This window comes from Trachypithecus francoisi, unplaced genomic scaffold (genome assembly GCF_009764315.1).
Source record: "Trachypithecus francoisi isolate TF-2019V2 unplaced genomic scaffold, Tfra_2.0 Lachesis_group7, whole genome shotgun sequence".
In the NCBI taxonomy this organism is placed as follows: Eukaryota; Metazoa; Chordata; class Mammalia; order Primates; family Cercopithecidae; genus Trachypithecus; species Trachypithecus francoisi.
Window position 1 is genome coordinate 42,811,127 of NW_022681472.1, and position 19,690 is coordinate 42,830,816.

Here is a 19,690-nt window from a genome sequence, read left to right on the forward strand (position 1 = left end):
TGAAAGGAAATATGCTACTGTAGTATCCTGGAAGGTATACCATGTCCCTTAATTCCTCTTTCTCAACAAGGAAAAGCCCAGCCATCCTCCCCAAACAAGAAAAGGAAGCATGTAAAAAAAATTAGTAATCTATTTTTCAATTGTAAGAGGTTTTTTAAGCTTGAAAAGAAGAGTTAAATTTGTTGGCATTAATCTTTCAATTTTCAATGGTGTATAGGAATAGCAGAGAGAACCAAAAGCGTGCTATGCCTCTGATGTGTGCACTCCGCAAATGACCAAACCCAATTTCTGGAAAAACTGTTAATGATTAGCATTTGTCATATGAATTTGGATGATCAAGTAAAATCAATTGTTATTCTGTTCATTCATCCTTGACTGATTAGGGAATTCAAATGGAAAGTCAGACAGAAGGTGATGTGCATATTAATGATTAATGATTCAAGAAATACTTCAAGTACACCCTATATTCTAGGAAAAGAATTTTACAGTAGTTTGCTTGAAAACATGCAGGAAAAAGGGATATATAGAAAAAAATGACATTTGAGGAGAAAGTCACATTTTTAACAGTTTTAAATAATTTTATAACAGCCACGGTGCTACTTCTGAAACTATTAACAAGGTCCATATCTATATGGTCTATATCTATATCTATAGATATAGATATGTGTATCTATATCTATAGATATAATAGAGTTTATTAAAGAGAATTAGCTTTCGTGATTATACAGCAAAGCCCTACCATATGCCATCTGTAAGCTGGGGAAAGAAAAAGCCAGTAGTGGCTCAGTCCAAGTCTGAAAGCCTCAAAACCAGGAAAGCCGACAGCGTAGACTTCAGTCTATAGCAGAAGGCCCAAGCGTCCCCAGGAAGATGCTGGTGCAAGTCCCAGAGTCCAAAGGCCAAAGACAAGGAATCTGAGGTTCAAGGGCAGAAGAAGTGGAAGGAAGCGTCAGGCATGGGAAGACAGAGAGAACTAGGGGAATCAGCAAGCAAACTTATCCCCATTCTTCCACCAGCTTTGTTCTAGCTGCACTGGCAGCAGATAGGATGGTGCCCACCCAAATTGAGGGTGGGTCTTCCTCTCCCATTCCACCAACTCAAATGTCAGTCTTCTCTGGTAACACCTTCACAGACACACCCAGAAACAATACGTTGCCAGCCATCTAGACATCCCTCGATGCAGTCAAGTTGACACCTAATATTAACCATCACACCTGCTAACTTTTTTCTTACAGTCAATTTTCATGGCACCTGGTGTTGGAGTTGGCTTGAGCATTTTAAGAATCCAGTTTAGTGAAAGTTAAGTTAGAGATACATTTCATTTGAGTCTAGTGGGATATAATTTTTGGTTCTTAGTCATTGATGTGCGTGCAATTATTGCTAGCTGTGCTAGTGTAGAAATGCCTGTCAAGAAACACCCTGACTGCCCACTGTGTGGACCCAGCAGCATCTTGACATGAAGCAACTGGGTTTATAAGCTACCTGGCACCAAAAGCATGTGGGCACAGAAGTGGCATATACTTTTAAAAGTGGAGAGAGAATCAAAATCTGTGGAAAACCTTTCTAAATGTCCTAGCCCATATATGAAAGAAATTCAGATAGAGATTTTCCTAAATTTTAAATTTTCCTATATAAAATTTAAAAATTTTATATAATATTACAATAATTGGTTGTGAAGCTAAAGGAAATATTTCTATGCTATTGAGAATAATTTTTAAAATTATATCAACCAAGCTAGAAGGAAGAGTCTATTCTATCAAAATGATAAAAAATTGTTGTCATACAAAAGTGTGAAAATATTTTTAAGTGTAATTTAAGAAGTAAGAAAAATAAGTAAAATGGAGTGACATAGACAACTAATTAATAAAATTCTATATTTTTTCTAGATTTGATGATGTTTTAAAATTATTCAGCTTTTCAAACTTTGTGATTTGTTGTACTTTCTTCCTTTTCTAAATAATTATTCACATTTGCACCAAATTTTTAATTTATAAATTTGTATTATTTTTAATTTATTGCATGTCAGATGCGATAAACCTGGAACATCTCCTGCCCTGATTCATTTAGCCCCAATAATTCAAAATAAGTGAAAATCACTATAATAAAAATTTGACTTAATGTAGGGGCTAAAGTGGATGGAAATCTAGGCTCTGGAATGAGACTCCCTGAGATAAAAATCCTTGCTTCCACAAGTTATTATTCATGTGACTTTGGGCAAGTTACTTAGCATATCTAAACCTCAGCTTTCTCACTTAAAAAGCGGGAGATTGGATTAGAAAGCGTAATTCCTTGATGCTCTTTATAACTGTGTGATAGTAACATGAAACATAGTGAGCAACCAACTAATTAAAATTAGTATGCATGTTGAAAACCTTGGATCCCCTATAATTTCACATCAGACCTATGAATTCCTAATTGTTCTTTCAGGTATGTGTAGGGTAAGAAGAGGTCTAGTGTGGCAACTGACCTACCTGTCCATTCTTTTAACTAGCATAGTGCCGCTTTTATTAACTTCATTTACACTCTAAGCGTTAGTTTGAACAAGGTGCTCTGTGTCTGTATATGTGTGTTCACGTGTGTAATTGAATACGACTGCTCTTGCCCAATCCTTCTATCACAGGAATCATGTGATAACATTAGTAAAAATATTACAAATGGAAAATAAGTGGTAATCTCTTATCTATTTGACTTCAATCTTATATGTAGGAAGGATATGTTTTTATTTAAAATAAAATGAAATAAACTAACCACAGAAAATTCTGTCTTCTAGATCAGAGATTAAGCATTCAATGAAAATAGAAAATTAATAAGAATTGATTGAGAGAAATATAAGCTTCCCCCAAATTCTCGGGGATATTAAAGGATTATCAAGTTTCCCATAGCATATGGGACTGAGCCTCATGTTAATATTTGGTTATTTATATTTGACCAATATTAAAAGAATGTATAAACTCAAAACAGCAGGAGGACTTGGATAAAGAGCTAACACTGACATTTTATGTATAGCTCCCCAAAGACTTGCTTTGTTGATTTAGTATTTTTAATTGTACTTTTTAATTAGAAAAAAATCACATTTTAATAATTTCTACTCATAATTGCCAGACAGAATAATCTTAATCCCTCTTTAATTTGACAGCTTTGCAAATACATGAATCAGTTCTATCCCCAAATAAATTCACTTCCATTTAAAAGTTGATTGTTTTATGACAGGACATAGGGATATTTTCTTTGATTCTTTCATATCATTGAGACGTAACAATAATCAGCATCTCTGAAATTTCCTTTCACTTTTAGAGATCACAAGCCTGGCAATTCTCCATGAATGAAGTCTTTTTTGTAATCAGAATATTGCTGTTTTATTAACTTTTTTCTTTTATATTTGTCTACAAAAGAACAGGGAAGTGTCTTAACAGAATTTCTAATACCTAGGTAGTCAGATATTCCTTCAAATTAAACAAATTTGATGTCTTAAAAGTAAGTGTAAGTAAATGAATAATAAAGAGAATGTTCAACTCCTTTGCTAAGCTATACCAGTGATTTAGAATAAGAGTTTAACGGATAAAATAAAATAAACAATAGTTACTATTTCATGTATATACTAGTAAAGGGGTCCCTAACCCTGGGCCATTGACTGATACGGTGTCTCCTAAGGAACAGGACCACACAGCAGGAGGTGAGTACCAGCAAGGGAGGGAAGCTGAGCTCCACCTCCTGTCAGATCAGTGCATTAGATTTTCATAGGAGCATGAACCTTATTGTGAACTGTTTACATAAGGGATCTAGGTTGTGCACTCCTTATGAGAATCTAATGATAAATGTAATGTGCTTGAATCATCCCCAAAAATGGTCTTCACTAAACCAGTTGCTGGTACCAAAAAGGTTGTGGAACCATGGCCTAGTGTACAGTTCTCTTGTTTTGAAAGAAAAAGAAACCAGGCAATAGAAATAAGTGGTATGATAAATTGACACTTGAAAAGCACATACTTAAGGGGAACAATGTTTAAGAAGGTAGTGAGTTTTGAATCATTAATACTCTTAAAACTAGTGTCTAAAGTGAACATTTTAATTATGGCGTTTTTCAATTGTAAAAATAGATCATTAAGAATTGCTTATAATCTTGCCCCTAGGATAGGTATTTTGGATATATTCTTAATTATGTAACCAAATGCCTAATAATGTGTCACCAATATTGTAAATTTCTGTTGCCACCTAAAATTCTGCATTATATGCCTGATTCTACAATAAGCTAACTAATATCCCCTTTGGAAAGTGTAAGGCTTTAACCATTTCTTTATTACTGAATACTTATTTTTAATGTTTAATATTTTGACTTAATGTTAATATGTGTGTCTTTCTACATAGAATATTTTGATTCCATTTTAAATGAGTAAATTTTATGTTTCCCCTCCTTATTCCATAGTTTATTAATTTATCCTGAGAGACTGGAGTTATTTTATTTACATTCAGGTTTTGTGTATGTGTGTTTTGTGTATATATGTATGTGTGTTCATTTGTAACATGGTTTGTTCTTCATGTAGTTTTTTTTGTTTGTTTGTTTGTTTGTTTTTTGAGACAGAGTCTCACCCTATCATCCAGGCTGGAGTGCAATAGCGTGATCTCGACTCACTGCAACCTCTGCCTCCTGGGTTCAAGCAATTCTTTTGTCTCAGCCTCCTGAGTAGCTGGGATTACAGGCGCCCACCACCCAGCCCAGCTAACTTTTTATATCTTTAGTAAAGACGGGGGTTTCACCATGTTGGCTGGGTTGGTTTCGAACTCCTGACCTCATGATCCATCCACCTCAGCATCCCAAAGTGCTGGGATTACAGGCGTGAGCCACCATGCCCAGCCCATTTAGTAATTTTTTAGTGTTTTAATTTCTTTGAGAAAATTGACTTTTTTTTTTTTTTTTCCTGAGATGGAGTCTCGCTCTGTCACACAGGCTGGAAGGCAGTGGCACAATCTTGGCTCTCTGCAACCTCTACCTCCCAGGTTCGAGTGATTCTTCTGCCTCAGCCTCCCAAATAATGGATTACAGGTACATGCCATCACATCTGGTTAATTTTAGTAGAGACACGGTTTCACCATGTTGGCCAGGCTGGTCTTGAACTCCTGACTTCAAGTGATCCACCCACCTTGGCCTCCCAAAGTGCTGGGATTACAGGTGTTAGTCACCATGCCCGGCCGAAAATTGACTTTTTGATCCTCAGTTTATATATTGCTTCTTTTTTTAAAATTTTTATTTTTGAGACAGAATCTTGCTCTGCTGCCCAGGCTAGAGCGCAATGGTGCAATCTTGGCTCACTGAGACCTCCGCCTCCTGGGTTCCAGCAATTCTCCTCTCTTAGCCTCCTGAGTAGCTGGGACTACAGGTATGCACCACCACACCTGCTAATTTTTGTATTTTTAGTGGTGACGGGGTTTCACCATGTTGGCCACACGGGTCTCGAACTCCTGACCTCAGGTGATCTACCTACTTCAGCCTCCCAAAATGCTGGGATTATAGGCACGAACTACCATGCCTGATTTAAATATTGCTTCTTATAGCATACTTCTTCACTGATTTCTTCCCTTGTATCTGAGTGTTCTGATTTACTGTTTTGTTTTGTTTTGTTTTGTCTTTTTGGCAAGCATCCTATCCAAGTTAATGGCTTTTTTTTATGTGTTCAGTAATATAAGTTGATTATGTTACTTCAGAATTTTGAGCATATTCAAATCAGTTATTCCTCTACCCACAGCCACAGGACAGAATCAATGCTTTTGAACACTTATACTCCCTCACAGGTAGAAAAATTTGGGGTGGAGTAACTCTGGAAGACTAAGAATCTTTACTAAGAGTTTAAGCCCTCTAAGAAAGGCCGTGTAAATCAGCTAGGAGGGGGACCTAAACTTTGTGTTAGTCTCAACATTTAAATTGAACAGAAATTGTTTATATCAGAAGATGTGGTATTTTTAAGAGACAAGTGCAAGGCTTTTTTGTTTTTGTTTTGGGTTACTCTTCAACTGAGCAGATTAGAGATTTTTAGAAAGATTAGATAAGTTGCAGACAAATGCAAAAGCTCCCTTTCCTTTGTATATCTGAGTAAATGTAATTAGTATTAGGGGTAATTAGTATTAGGGGTATAGAAACCTTAAAAGAGACCTAAGCAATTTTTCATGGCCTCACAGATGTTCACAAAAGTAGTCAAAGTCTGTTCTTATCAGCAAGAAGTGTGAAGAATTGCCTGAGAGTGAAAAGTCAACAGATTTGCAAGAGCTTTAGAACACCAAGGTCATAAGTACCTACAACTGGCAACACTGAGCAATTCAGTGGATGTCAGCATGGATGCGGAAGGCTATACATGATAATTACAGCTCAGCAGATGCCACCCCACATGGATACTAATGATCAGAAACCAGATACCTACTTGGTATGACTATAAGCCCCTAGGTTTGAGGTGATCACTGAGAGAGGAAGGAGAAGAAACAACAACGTGAAATTATTTTGTTTCCCGCTGAAATGCCTGAAATCTCTGAAATACAGTAAAATTTTGCTTTTGGCCCTCAGCTGGAATTGGACCTAGAAGTAGATAGAAAGGTGAATTATTGAAAAAATAAGGGAATCGTATTTTTTATACACCACTGTATGTGGTCTGATAACTAATAATGATAATTTTAATAACAACACAATTAAAGAGCTAATAATACTTTGGGGATTTCAGTTTATGAAACACCTCTCAATGTATGACTTTTTGTTAATCTAGTTTTATTCACTGAAGTATTTCCTATTAAGAGTATGCCAGGAAGCACTGGCAAGAAAGGAATGGGTACAATGTGTGTAAAAGGTGTTCCTGACAATTTAGAAGCCTAGAGGTTAAGAGAGACGTGAAGGCCAAATTTAGAGAAGTGAAAGCCAAATTTCATACCTGAATGTCTTTATTTATCCTCCCAAGGATGATACACACAGGGGTGTATGTTAGATTCAAGAGGTTTAATTTCAGAGTTGCAGAGTATGCTGCTGATCATTTGCCAGAGTGTAGCCTGGGAAAGCCTTAAGACCAGTGCTTGGCCGGGCGCGGTGGCTCAAGCCTGTAATCCCAGCACTTCGGGAGGCCGAGACGGGCGGATCACGAGGTCAGGAGATCGAGAGCATCCTGGCTAACACGGTGAAACCCCGTCTCTACTAAAAAAATACAAAAAACTAGCCGGGCGTGGTGGCGGGCGCCTGTAGTCCCAACTACTCGGGAGGCTGAGGCAGGAGAATGGCGTAAACCCGGGAGGCGGAGCTTGCAGTGAGCTGAGATCCCGCCACTGCACTCCAGCCTGGGCGACAGAGCGAGACTCCGTCTCAAAAAAAAAAAAAAAAGACCAGTGCAAAAATAGGTTAATACAAACAAGGAAGAAAGGTGGTACCAGGAGGTGAAATGGGTGTTTCTAGCACTTCTGTTTCTCCACGGCCCAAATCAAGTATTCTAAATACATTCTTGGATACTCATGTAGAAGGTCAGAAGGAAGGTGAAAAATAGAAATTGATCAGGAATGATATTTCCAGAAAAAGATTATAGTAGTTATATAAAATCATATTTTTTTATTTTTGAGTTAGAATATGTAAATTACAAGGACATTCATTCATCAAAATGATAAAGAGCTGTAACTTTTGAGTGACTTTAATCTTTTCTGTTAGTCAACAGTGTTTATCAAATATTTTTATTGTCCCTCCCCCAGGTTTCATGTGCATTCCCCTAACCCTTGTCATTAGGTGCTTGAGATACAGGTCGGCCTTCATCTGTGGGAGGAAATTGTAGGTATTGCTGTAGATTAGAGAGATTCAAGAGTCAATATTGAGTGTAGGACTTTGAGAATGGTGGAGTGAAAACCTCTGTGAAACTGTTCGTTTATGAAAGCAATGAAATGCTGGAAAAAACTGTCAAAATAAGCTTTTCAAAAACCTGGAAATTAGTCAAATGTTTGCAACAATATACATTTATTCAACAAAAATAGTAGAGCCTAGGTAAGAGAAGTAGAGTTTGTAGCATTTTTATATTAACTTGTTTTAATCTTCCTTTTTCCAATTATGTGATAGCCTTGAATCACAGCAGCTATGAAAACCAGCAGGCTTGCAGCCACTGGAGGAGACAGCTGGTGAGGAACTCCTCACAAAGCTCCGCTCCCAGAATATACCACAATGTGACTTGTCTACCAACTCCATGGAAAAACCCCATTCACAGGGCATTGTTGTTATTTGACCCTGGGAAGGAGGGAAGAGCTTATTTCCAGAGTTCCCATATTATATTATTCAAAATGTTTAGTTTTCAAAAAAATTATGAGACATGCAAAGAAACAGCAAAGGTATCCCATATACAGGAATGAAAAATGCAGTTAACAGCAAATGATATCCTGAAGGCATTCAAATGCTAAACTTAGCAGACAAAGATTTTAAATCAACTATTATGATTAGAATCAAGTAAATAAAGGAAACCAAGTCCAAAGAGTTCAGGAAAATCATGACAACATACAACTTTTGCCTATCAGCAAAAGTTTTTATAGAAATATTTGAAGCATTTACACAAATAGTTGAACAATTATTAGGTGACAAGTGAGATAAATTAGTAGATATTTCTGTGGGGATACACGGCAGGGAATATAGACTTTACAGAATCAGAGGAAACTATGACTGTATTAGGCCATTCTTGCGTTGCCATAAATAAATACCTGAGACTGGATAATTTATAAAGAAAAGGGGTTTAATTGGCTCACAGTTCTGCAGGCTTTACAGGAAGTCTGGTGCTGGCATCTGCTCAGCTGCTAGGGAAGCCTCAGAAAGGTTACAGTCATCGTGGAAGATGAAAGGTCAATAGGCATGTCACAGGGTGAAAGCAGGAGCAAACGAAAATGTAGTAGGGGGAGGTGCCACACACTCTTAAATGACCAGATCTCATGTGAACTCAGAAGGAAAGCTCACTTATCACTGAGAGCATGGCCCAAGCCATTTGTGAGGAATCCACTCCCAGGATCCAAACACCTCATGGGGATGACATTTCAACATGAGATTGGGGCAGGGACAAATATCCAAACTACATCAATGGCAATGGAGTCTCAACACATACAGAATGAGAGAAAGTACCACAAAATTAAAAAGCGACAAACAGAGATTCTGGAATTGAAAAGTAAGTAACTAAAACTTAAACAAACAAATAAAAATCTACTAGTGGAGTTCAACAACAGATTTGAGCTGCCAAAAGGAAGGTTCAGTAAGCTCGAAGATACATCTTCACTGATTATCTAGTCAGAGGAATAGAAAGAAAAATAATACAAAATGTGAATACAGCCTCAGAGACCTATGGGCTACCATCCACTGTACCAGCACAAAGATAATGGGAATCCCAGAAGAATAGGAGAGAAAAAGAGCAGAGACTATTTAAAGAAAGAACGGCTCAAAACCTCCCAACCTGAGGGAAAATGTTAATCTACTCACAGAAGAAGTCAACGAACTCTGAGTAGTAGAAACACAAAAAGCTCCACACCTAAAAACATCACAGTCAGTGTTCAAATTAGAAGAAACAAAATACTGAAAGCAGTGAGAGAAAATAACTTACGCTGTGAAATGAATGTTCACAAAAATGGAATGAATTTTCATAATGTATTTGAGGTGCTAAAAGAAATAAATGAAATAGAGAATAAAAAATGAATACGAAAAAACAATTAGTTCTTTAGAAAGATCAACAAAATAGAAAATGTTACCTAGGCTAACTAAGAAAAAAACAAAGAGAAGACTCAAATGACTAAAATTACTAATGAAAGAGAGGATATCTCTACTGATACTGCAGAAATAAAAAAGATGATACAGGAATCCTGTAATAAACTGTATGCTAACAATGATGTAACTTAGAATTAAAGGAAACATTTCCAGAAATAAACAAATCGCCAAAATTGATTCAAGAATAAAAATGAACTCCAAAGTCACCTATAACAAAGACTAAATTGCTAAGTAAAGAACACTTCTCACAAAGCAAATGCCAGTCCTAGATGGTTTCACTGGTAATTTCTGCCAAACTCTTAAGGAACTAAAAACAATTCTTCATAAAATCTTTCAAAAAATAGAAAAGGGAGAAACACATCCCAACTTGTTCTGTGAAGCTAGCCTGATACCAAAACCAAATAAAGCAATCACAAGAAAACAAAACTACAAACCAATGTCCCTTATAAATGTTGATGCAAATATTCTCAACAAAATAGTAGCAAACTAAATCCAGCAACATATAAAAAACATTCCATCAGGACCAAATTGCATTTATTCCAGTAATGCAAGGTCACTCTAACATCTAATAATCAATAAATGTAATATACCATATTATTAGAATTAAAAAAAACATGATTTTCTTTATTAACATGAAAAAATTGACAAAATCCAACACCCATTCATGATGAAAAAAGTACTCAACATAATAAGAACAGAAGAGAATTTCCTTAATCTAATAAACAGCATCAGTGGAAAACTCACAGCTAACCTGAAGAAAGACTGAATGATTTCACTCGAATATCAGGAAAAGACAAATATATCTACTCTGGCCACTTTTATATAACATAATAGTGAACATTCTAGTTAAGATAGTCATTCATGAGAAAGAAATAAAAGTCATCAGATTGGAAAAGAAAACTAAAACTATCTCTGTTTGCAAATGATATGATCTTGCATATAGAAAATCCAAAGGAATCTAGTGGATTCAATTTAAATAATAAACACATTCAGCAATGTTTCAGGATACAAGATCAATATACAAACACCAAATCTACACACCATCAATGAAAAATCCAAAAATGAAATGTAGAAAACAAAACCATTTAGAATACCCTCAAAGACCCAAAATACTTAGAAACGAATTTAAGAAAGAACGTGCAAGACTTGTACACTAATAAAACATTGTTGAAGGTAAAGATGGTCTAAGTAAATGAAAAGATATGTTCAGAGATTGAAAAACTTAATTTTTAAAAAAATTATTTATTTATTTTTTGAGATGGAGTCTCATTCTGTCACCCGGGCTGGAGTGCAGTGACGCAATGTCGACTCACAGCAACTTCTGTCTCTGGGGTTCAAGCCATTCTCCTGCCTCAGCCTCCTGAGTAGCTGGGTTTACAGGAGCCTGCCACCACACCTAGCTAGTTTTTGTATTTTTAATAGAGAAGGGGAAAAAACTTAATATTGGTAACAGATATCCAACATAGTTTGTTTGATAGAAGTTCAGCGTTTAAAATACAAAATATACCTCATCTTGAAAATGAAATAACAAATATATGTAGGCAAATGTATAGGCCAAGAGAACCTGGAACATGCAAACCAGTAGCTGACAATATAAAATTGACGGAAAAATTTCAAAAGGAATAAAGACAGACTTTATGTACTGGTAAAAGCAATGATTGTTTTCATCAAATAACATCAATTTAAAATATGTTAACACAGTGACTGAATTCTGGGGGCAACAGATAAATCCATAATTGCAGTATTGACCCAAATACCTCAGAAATATATAGACCAAATTGGTAGAAAACATACAATACAAGGAAAGATACAGAAGATTAGAATAATAACCAGTAATAAGTTATAATGTAGATCGTGGTTAAAAACATTTTCAGGAACTCAGAAGAGCTGGAGAGAGAGAATGTGGAACAGCAAGTATCAGAATAGCTGATAAAACAACAAGCCCAAATGCAAGTAATAGTCAAGTGTTTAATCACTAACTGTGAAGGAATAAGCAAGAATCTCAAACTGGAGGTAGCACTGACCTCATGTTAAATCCGCTGTGCCCTGTGAGCGTATGCACCAATTACGGGTCAGGTAGATTATTACTAACATAATGGCTATCTCACTGCTGAGGGAGCTCTGAGCAAAGACTTTTGCAGTTTTATAGACCTGGGGGTTGGGGTGAGGTCTGGGGAAAGGTTAGAAGTGGAAAATGCCTGAGTGCTGAATGAGTCCGAATGCAGAAAAGTGTCTTCAAGATCCTCCAACAAGGAGAATTCCAAATGGAGGGCCTGGACTAGGAATGCAGATGAGCATGAGAGCATGGCTGGCCAGGGAGCCGAGTTCTTGAATGCAACTCCCTTCAGAGATTGCAGTGCACTGGCCCTGTAGCCAGTCTGGTGTGGGGAGGGCTTTCCCTCAGGAGGCCTGCCAGCTAAAGTCTTTATAATGGCTTGTGGTTGTACCTGAAAAATCACAAAAAATTTTTGACCATGGGCTAAAACTCTCGAACATACAATTCAAGGCCAAACTGAACCCTGCCACTTAGTTCTGTCACTGACTAGATATGAGATCTTGAGCAAGTTATTTAACAATTCTATGCATGAGTTTTTCTATTTGTTGAATGGGAATATGCTTGGTAAAGGAAGTATACTGATATAATATATTTTATCTACAGAAAGAATATCAGACACATAGTGTTATACATTTGTTAGCACTTGTTTAGATGTATACATAGGCACAAACACACATGTATCCATGCATATATATATTATGAATATATCTGATGTACATATATACTATTATACATTTTTATTGTATATGTGTTTATATATATACACTCTTACACAAACAAATGATTTCTGTACCCAACAAATGCACATACACATTCTTTCAGATTTAAATGAAATATTTACAAAATTTGGCCATTTGATATGCTGCACTTCATCTCTGTGTCAGTTCACTTCCCATTGGCTAGAATTCAGTCACATGGTGACAACAGAATGATTTTGAAGTGCATTTTTGCTGTGTAACTAGAGATAGAAGGAACCAATTTTTGAACAGCTAGCATCTCTTCTGTAGTCTGCCTCTTTCTAGTTACCAACTACTATGCATACCCTTTTTCAACACATATATTAACTCTTTCACCAACAGAAAAAATAGAAAGTTTCACTAGTTACGCATTTCAAAGTCCAGAATTTTAGAGCACATACCCTCCTCCCCATCAAGAATGAGTATGTATATTTCTGGTCTGCTAACATAAACACCAGAAATATGGTTATTTGTTGCTATCCTCTTACAGGATACACAATAGCAGAGCCAGGAATAGGCTATTACAATGAAAACTCACACTAAGAAAAAAGGAAGAAATGGAAACATTATAGCCATTGATTCAGAGCAACATTGCTGTTTTGCTGGGCTAGTATTATAAAAACCTCCACCCTAGCAGTACTGGAAGTTTTAAAAATTAGATCTTAGATCTGTTTTTTGGGAGGAACACCTGGCTCCACTATCTGGGAGGTTTTCTCTTATCTTTTGACCTGGTGGACAAATGTAAGAACACTGGAGATTATGTTCCCTTTGAAGGGTGAGGAGTGTGGCACAATTTCTTGTGGCTTGAGAGTTCAATAAGCCAAAACTGTTTTTAGAGCATAATATTAGGTACTTCAGTGGTATAGATGCTTCAAAAACGTAATAGAATTTTTGTCTATTTGTTTTCAGTATCTTCAATGAGGCAGCAACCAAAGCCAAGGTTTTGTTGTAGACACTGTTTTTAAGTCGTTTATTATTTCTGTGCTTATTCCTTGTGCCCATCTCTCTCTTAATGGAGGCTACTTTAAGGCCTTCTAAAAAAGTAGGCTTGGATGGGGAGGCCAAACTTTTCATCAGACCTTTGCCATAGGGTTAAGCGCCTTTATTTACTGAGAAGACTTTCAAGTCCTTTCTTGCTACATGGGATGAGGAAGTACTGGGCTTTTTATAACCATGTCCCACTTTTCTAGAGCCTCTCTATTCCCTTTCTTTTATACTTGAAAACTTATCAACTTGAATCAGTTAATAATATATTGCTACAAACAAGCAGCACTAAGCAAACAAAACACAATAACGTTCTGGCTCTTTCCAGCTACTTTCTATGAAGTAGCAAGTTTTCTAGGCACTTGATCTGCCTTATAAATTATTGCAGGCAACTAATAAATGTATTACCACTAAAATAAACAAAAAAAGAAAACCTTCTATCTTTACAGCCTGTGATAGTATTTCCTTGCCACCTTCTGTTTGGCTGCTAAGTCAATGGCACATATTTTAGGTTTTGGTTATGATATCATGCCATTTCTAATATGAATTATTTGTTATTGCATCTGAAGAACAAATTTGTAAATGACGTTATGTAGGGAGCCAGTTTTCTCAAAACTATTTCTCAAGACTGTATAATAAGCTAGTATCTTTAAACTTTTTTTTTGCTACAACCCAAAACAAAAAACACAATTTATATCATTCAATAAACAGACACAGACATAAACCTGTATGCATACACATGGATACCAGATGGGCCAACACTATGTCATATCTAAACTGGGACTATCACTGTCAAACCCATATGTGTGGTAGGGGTATCTGAAATTCCCTTTATGATGCTAAATTGATTTTTCACATGAATTTTTAAAAATTTGCTTGAAAACTGCTGAGTATTTTGTATTTTGGTATTTTTAGTAGAGACAGGGCTTCACCATGTTGGCCAGGATGGTCTTGATCTCCTGACCTCTTGATCCACCTGCCTTGGCCTCCCAAAGTGCTGGGATTACAGGCGTGAGCCACTGCGCCCAGCTAACTGCTGAGTATTTTGAAATGGTATTTATGACAGCTAGGTTAGTCCTTTGAGACATTAGATTGATAGGAATTTTATATCCTGAGTTAGTGTTACATTTATTAAAGAGTTTTAATGATTAAAAATAAATAATAAATACCATGTATTATATGATAATCATATTTCATTTAAAAGTACATATGTATCTTTTCACTTACAATTTATCCCCTGTAGTGTTAAAGTATATTTCCATTTGATCTATAACAAATCAAATGGAATTAACAATAAACAGTGGAAACAACATTAATCTTTTTAATATCTGAAAGAGGTCTTTATTATTATTATAATAACTACTGATAAGAGATGCAACTTTACAATCGGAGTACTGAGTTTTCTTTTTAAAAATGATAAAGGCATTGTGTCATTTCCTAAAGTTTAAAGTATTGTGAAAGTGCATCTTAATGTTGGAAGGGTAACAAATCCTAAAGTTGATTAGTAAAACAAAATATAATAGCATCACAGTTCTTTTTTAAAAAAAACCCTAACTACAAAGAAAATACAAATTTGGAAACTTAAAAATTAAGGATCTGTTTATTTCTTTGCATTTATGCCATACTCTTTGAATTTATAATGTTTTTTTTTTTTTTTTTTTTTTCTTTTGAGGCCCATTCACAGGATGCCATATGAACATAAAACTGTGTGGAAGTTCCTGAAAACAATTCCAAATTTAACCTCTCAACTAAATGATAAGCATCTGAAAACACTTAGTAAGACCGTCTTTTCTGAAACCTGGTTGAAAGGCAGCACAGGTAATAGACTAATGTGGGAAAAATTTGGCGAGCTAAAATGCAGGCCACTAGTTTGAGTTCTTTATCATTATTATGCTTAAAATTTCACTTGACAATTTCAGTTGATGTGGTAAAAATATACTATTTGGATGTATTTCATTTGTAAGTTTATAAGTAGTGAAATGAATAACATCTCACATTTTAGTACTTAGAGTTTAAGATATACACTAGTGTGTCTCTGCCTGGAGCATGACTCAGAATTACTCGGTGATCACATTGAGACCCATATTGTTAGGTTTAAACATCAGAATTTCTGGTTCAGTAGGTAGAGGATGAGGCCTCAATTTCATCTATAATACCTCAGGTAATGCCACCAGTGCAAGGACCACACTTTTGGAACCAATATCTGAGATACACATTTAGTAACAATATAGTGTTGATTTTCATAGGTGAGACAGCAGACGGTCAACATGATTATTTGACTGAGTCAGGTACTAATCCAGATATAGAGAAAAAAGCCTCTCTGTATAGATTTTCATTTCCCAATTTTAGTTTTTGGTCCCTTCACAAAGGACTTAGTGGATATATTAATAGACTTGTTGTATTTTCATTATGGGGGTAGGCATATAATTTAATACATTCTTTGTGTCACAAGCATCCCTTTTTGTTCCTCAGAAAAACAAATGAAGGAAGATATTGCTATTATTATTCTCCACAGATGAGGACCCCTGAGGCACAACACAAATATCACACAGAATATTCTTGCTTAGAATCGAGTTTCAAACACACTTCAACCAATTCTAAACTTGTTCTCTGTGTATTATGTCACTGTTAGTACAAACTGGTTTATCAAGATCATGACATTTAAAACCTAACTGGAATTTTAAAGAATATATGCCTATTGAAATAATTTACATATTTCTCTCAATGATCTTCTCTCATAATTAGTTCTATTTAATCTGTGATCAAGCATTGAAAAATAAATCAAAGGAATTTTAAAGGGGATAAAATAATTTTGAAAGGGAATAAAGGACAAACATTCAACATCACTTTGCCATTAGATTGAGGATAGTAATTAAAAATTAGGCCGGGCGCGGTGGCTCAAGCCTGTAATCCCAGCACTTTGGGAGGCCGAGACGGGCGGATCACGAGGTCAGGAGATCGAGACCATCCTGGCTAACACGGTGAAACCCCGTCTTTACTAAAAAATACAAAAAACTAGTCGGGCGAGGTGGCGGGCGCCTGTAGTCCCAGCTACTCGGAGGCTGAAGCAGGAGAATGGCGTGAACCCGGGAGGCGGAGCTTGCAGTGAGCTGAGAACCGGCCACTGCACTCCAGCCTGGGCTACAGAGCGAGACTCCGTCTCAAAAAAAAAAAAAAAAAAAATTTGTTTTATAAATCGCTGAAAACATATTTATAATGGTAAAAAATATGGGAACAACCTAAATGTCCTTGAATAGAAGATTGGCTACACGTATTTTGATATATCTATTCTATAGAATTCTAAACAGTGATTGTAGTCCCAGCTACTCGGGAGGCTGAGGCGAGAGAATGGCGTGAACCCGGGAGGCGGAGCTTGCAGTGAGCTGAGATCCGGCCACTGCACTCCAGCCTGGGTGACAGAGCGAGACTCCGTCTCAAAAAAAAAAAAAAAAAAAAAAAAAAAAAAGAATGAGCTAGATTTATATATATTGTTATAGAAACATTAAAGACAGTAAATAGAGTAATTGCAAATTATATTAATAACACATTTATGAAAAAGTCTAAATTTATACACACACACACATACATACATATATCTTTTTAAACTATACAAGTGGGTCCAGAAGGACATTCCAAAAATACATATTTTTAAAAATTGTTGCCTTAGTAGAGGGGAGTGAAACTGAGGGGTGATAAAGGGCTAAAATTAACTTTCTCCTACATATATTTGAGTTCGTTTTATTCTCTCACAGTAAATGTTCATCTGTTAATATTTGTAATTATACATTTTTTTCAAACATTTTCTAAAATTAAAATTAGAAACAAACATTTAATTCTGATGGCACCTTAACTCAGGTGATTGATGATTAAAATATGAATTTTCAATCTTTCACAAGTGTCAGGCATTCCAACTTGCATTTCAATAGGGTGTACTTTCAACACTTAAGAATTAGGAGTCTCTGTGTTTACACCTACCTGTGTCAAAATCCCTCTCAAGTTTTTAAAGCATTTAGTTCCGACAGCTCAGATCTGTTTCACTACCAAAGAAGTCAACTCATTAAATATCTGACCTTTGCAGATTTCTTTGTTCATCCAATTTAATAAAAAGGCCCAACTAGGTGTCTGTCTCTCTCCTTTTTCTTTATTCATGTATGCGTTTCCCTCCCTCTGCTGTTATTTAAACTATTCCCTCTAGTAGCCCCTCATCACCAGACTGCTGACTTTCAATCTGCTACTGGGGCTTCCATTTCTCTGGTGCAATTCCACACAGCTGTTTGTACCTTCTGGTCTCTTTTCTGGCCACTAGTTCTTAAAGCCCCATTAAGAAAGCTTCCTAAACTTACCATTATTCACTAAACCTCTTGCTCATTCAGTTTTTATAAACAATCAAACAGTAATAGGAAAACAATATTATACTTCTAAGTAGTGAATAAAACACCTTATGTGTCTCTAAGTTAAAATGCTACAAAAATATGATTACTATATTATTATTTACTGACTATATTAATATTACTATATATGAGTACATATATTAAAATTACTGTATGTAATATATTTTACATTTAGTCATCTCTTCATATACATGTGTAGGTAGATATAGTTTACTGAAGTCAAATGGAAGAATTTTTCATTAGATTACATTTTTATGGCCTGAACTAGGGACATTTTTATGATTAATAACCTAAAGCTCATGAAAACTAAAAGAACTGCCTGTTTAGTTACAACCTGTAACAATATCCCAGATCAAATTTTTATTATCTAGCTTTATGTTAATATTAAAACACATTTCTATAAAATATGTTTTTCTCTTTTATATCTATGTCACCTTTACTGTTTTCTTTGTGTAGTCCTTTGTCTTACAGTATTATTTCTCTTCTATTTCTTTCATTTTATTTCATTCTGAACCCACTTTTGTGAGGTTGTATCTCAAAAACTCCATAAGTCCTCATTTTCATTAAATTTTATATTTATTTTTAATGCTGAAAATATTTTTATGTTACTAAACTTCTAACATTTCTTTAACCTGCATATGTTTTGTTTTCTGTTGTGGTTTATATTTTATTTAACAACTAAAAATATGGTAGCTAAATCTCATGAAATATGTAGTGGGCGTCTTTTCTAGACATAAATTAACCATAATTCAAATAATTTATTCTTATAATAAAAAAATAAAATCTTTAGCTGAGTTTAGTATAAATCTAGTCTTTATGTAGACTGATCAAGAGAAAAAGGAGATCCAAGAGAAACCCAGGAAAGGAAGGCTTCACTGCTGAATTTTACCAAACATTTTAAAAAGAATTATTTTTACATTCTTTTACATTTTACAATCAATTATTCTTACATTCTTCCAAAAATTGAATAGGAGGGTATACTCCCAGAATAATTTTATGAGGCCAGCATTACCCTGACACTAAAGGCAGACAAGATAAATGAATTCAGTAAAATTGCAGGATACAAAATCAACATACAAAAATAGTAGTGTTTCTCTACTAATAAAATATTTAAAGAGGAAAATAAGCAAACAATTCCATTTACCAATAACAACAAAAAATCTAACCAAGGAAGTGAAAGACCTGCAAACTGTAAAGTAGAAAATATTGATAAAAGAAATTCAGAAAAATAGTAATAAATAGAAAGCTGTGCTTTCTATGCTCATGGGTTGAAAAAATTAATATTGTTAAAATGCTCATGCTAGTCAAAGCGATCTATAGATTCAATGCATTCCCTATCAAAATTCCATGACATTTTTCACAGAAATAGAAAAACAATTCTTAAATTCATATGGAACCACAAAAGAACCCAAATGGCCAAAACAATTTTGAGCAAAAAGAACAAAGCTAGAGGCATCACACTCTCTGATTTCAAAATACATTGAAAAGTGATTATAATAAAAACACAAGGCAATGGCATAAAAACAAATATATTGATATGGTAAGGCTTTTTGTATCCCCATCCAAATCTTATCTGGAATTGTATTGCCCATAATCCCCCCAAAACCCACATGCTCAGGGAGAAACCAGGTGGAGGTAGCTGAATCATGAAGGCAGTCACCCCCATGCAGTTCTCATGATACTGAGTGAGTTCTCATAGGATCTGATGGTTTTGTAAGGCGCTGTTCCCACTTTGCTTGCTTTTTGACAAAGGTGCTAAAAACACTCAGTGGAGAAAGGACAGTCT

General features: G+C 35.4%; 1 protein-coding gene across 1 annotated transcript in view; it reads left to right on the forward strand.

Moving 5' to 3' along the window:
* The window catches only part of CNBD1 (cyclic nucleotide binding domain containing 1), a 564,244-nt gene that overhangs the window by 339,222 nt on the left and 205,332 nt on the right, over positions 1-19,690 (forward strand). Inside the window, exon 5 of the mRNA XM_033202693.1 lies at positions 15,186-15,331. Coding sequence (XP_033058584.1) covers positions 15,186-15,331 — 146 coding nt within the window. The remainder of the gene's footprint in view (positions 1-15,185; positions 15,332-19,690) is intronic.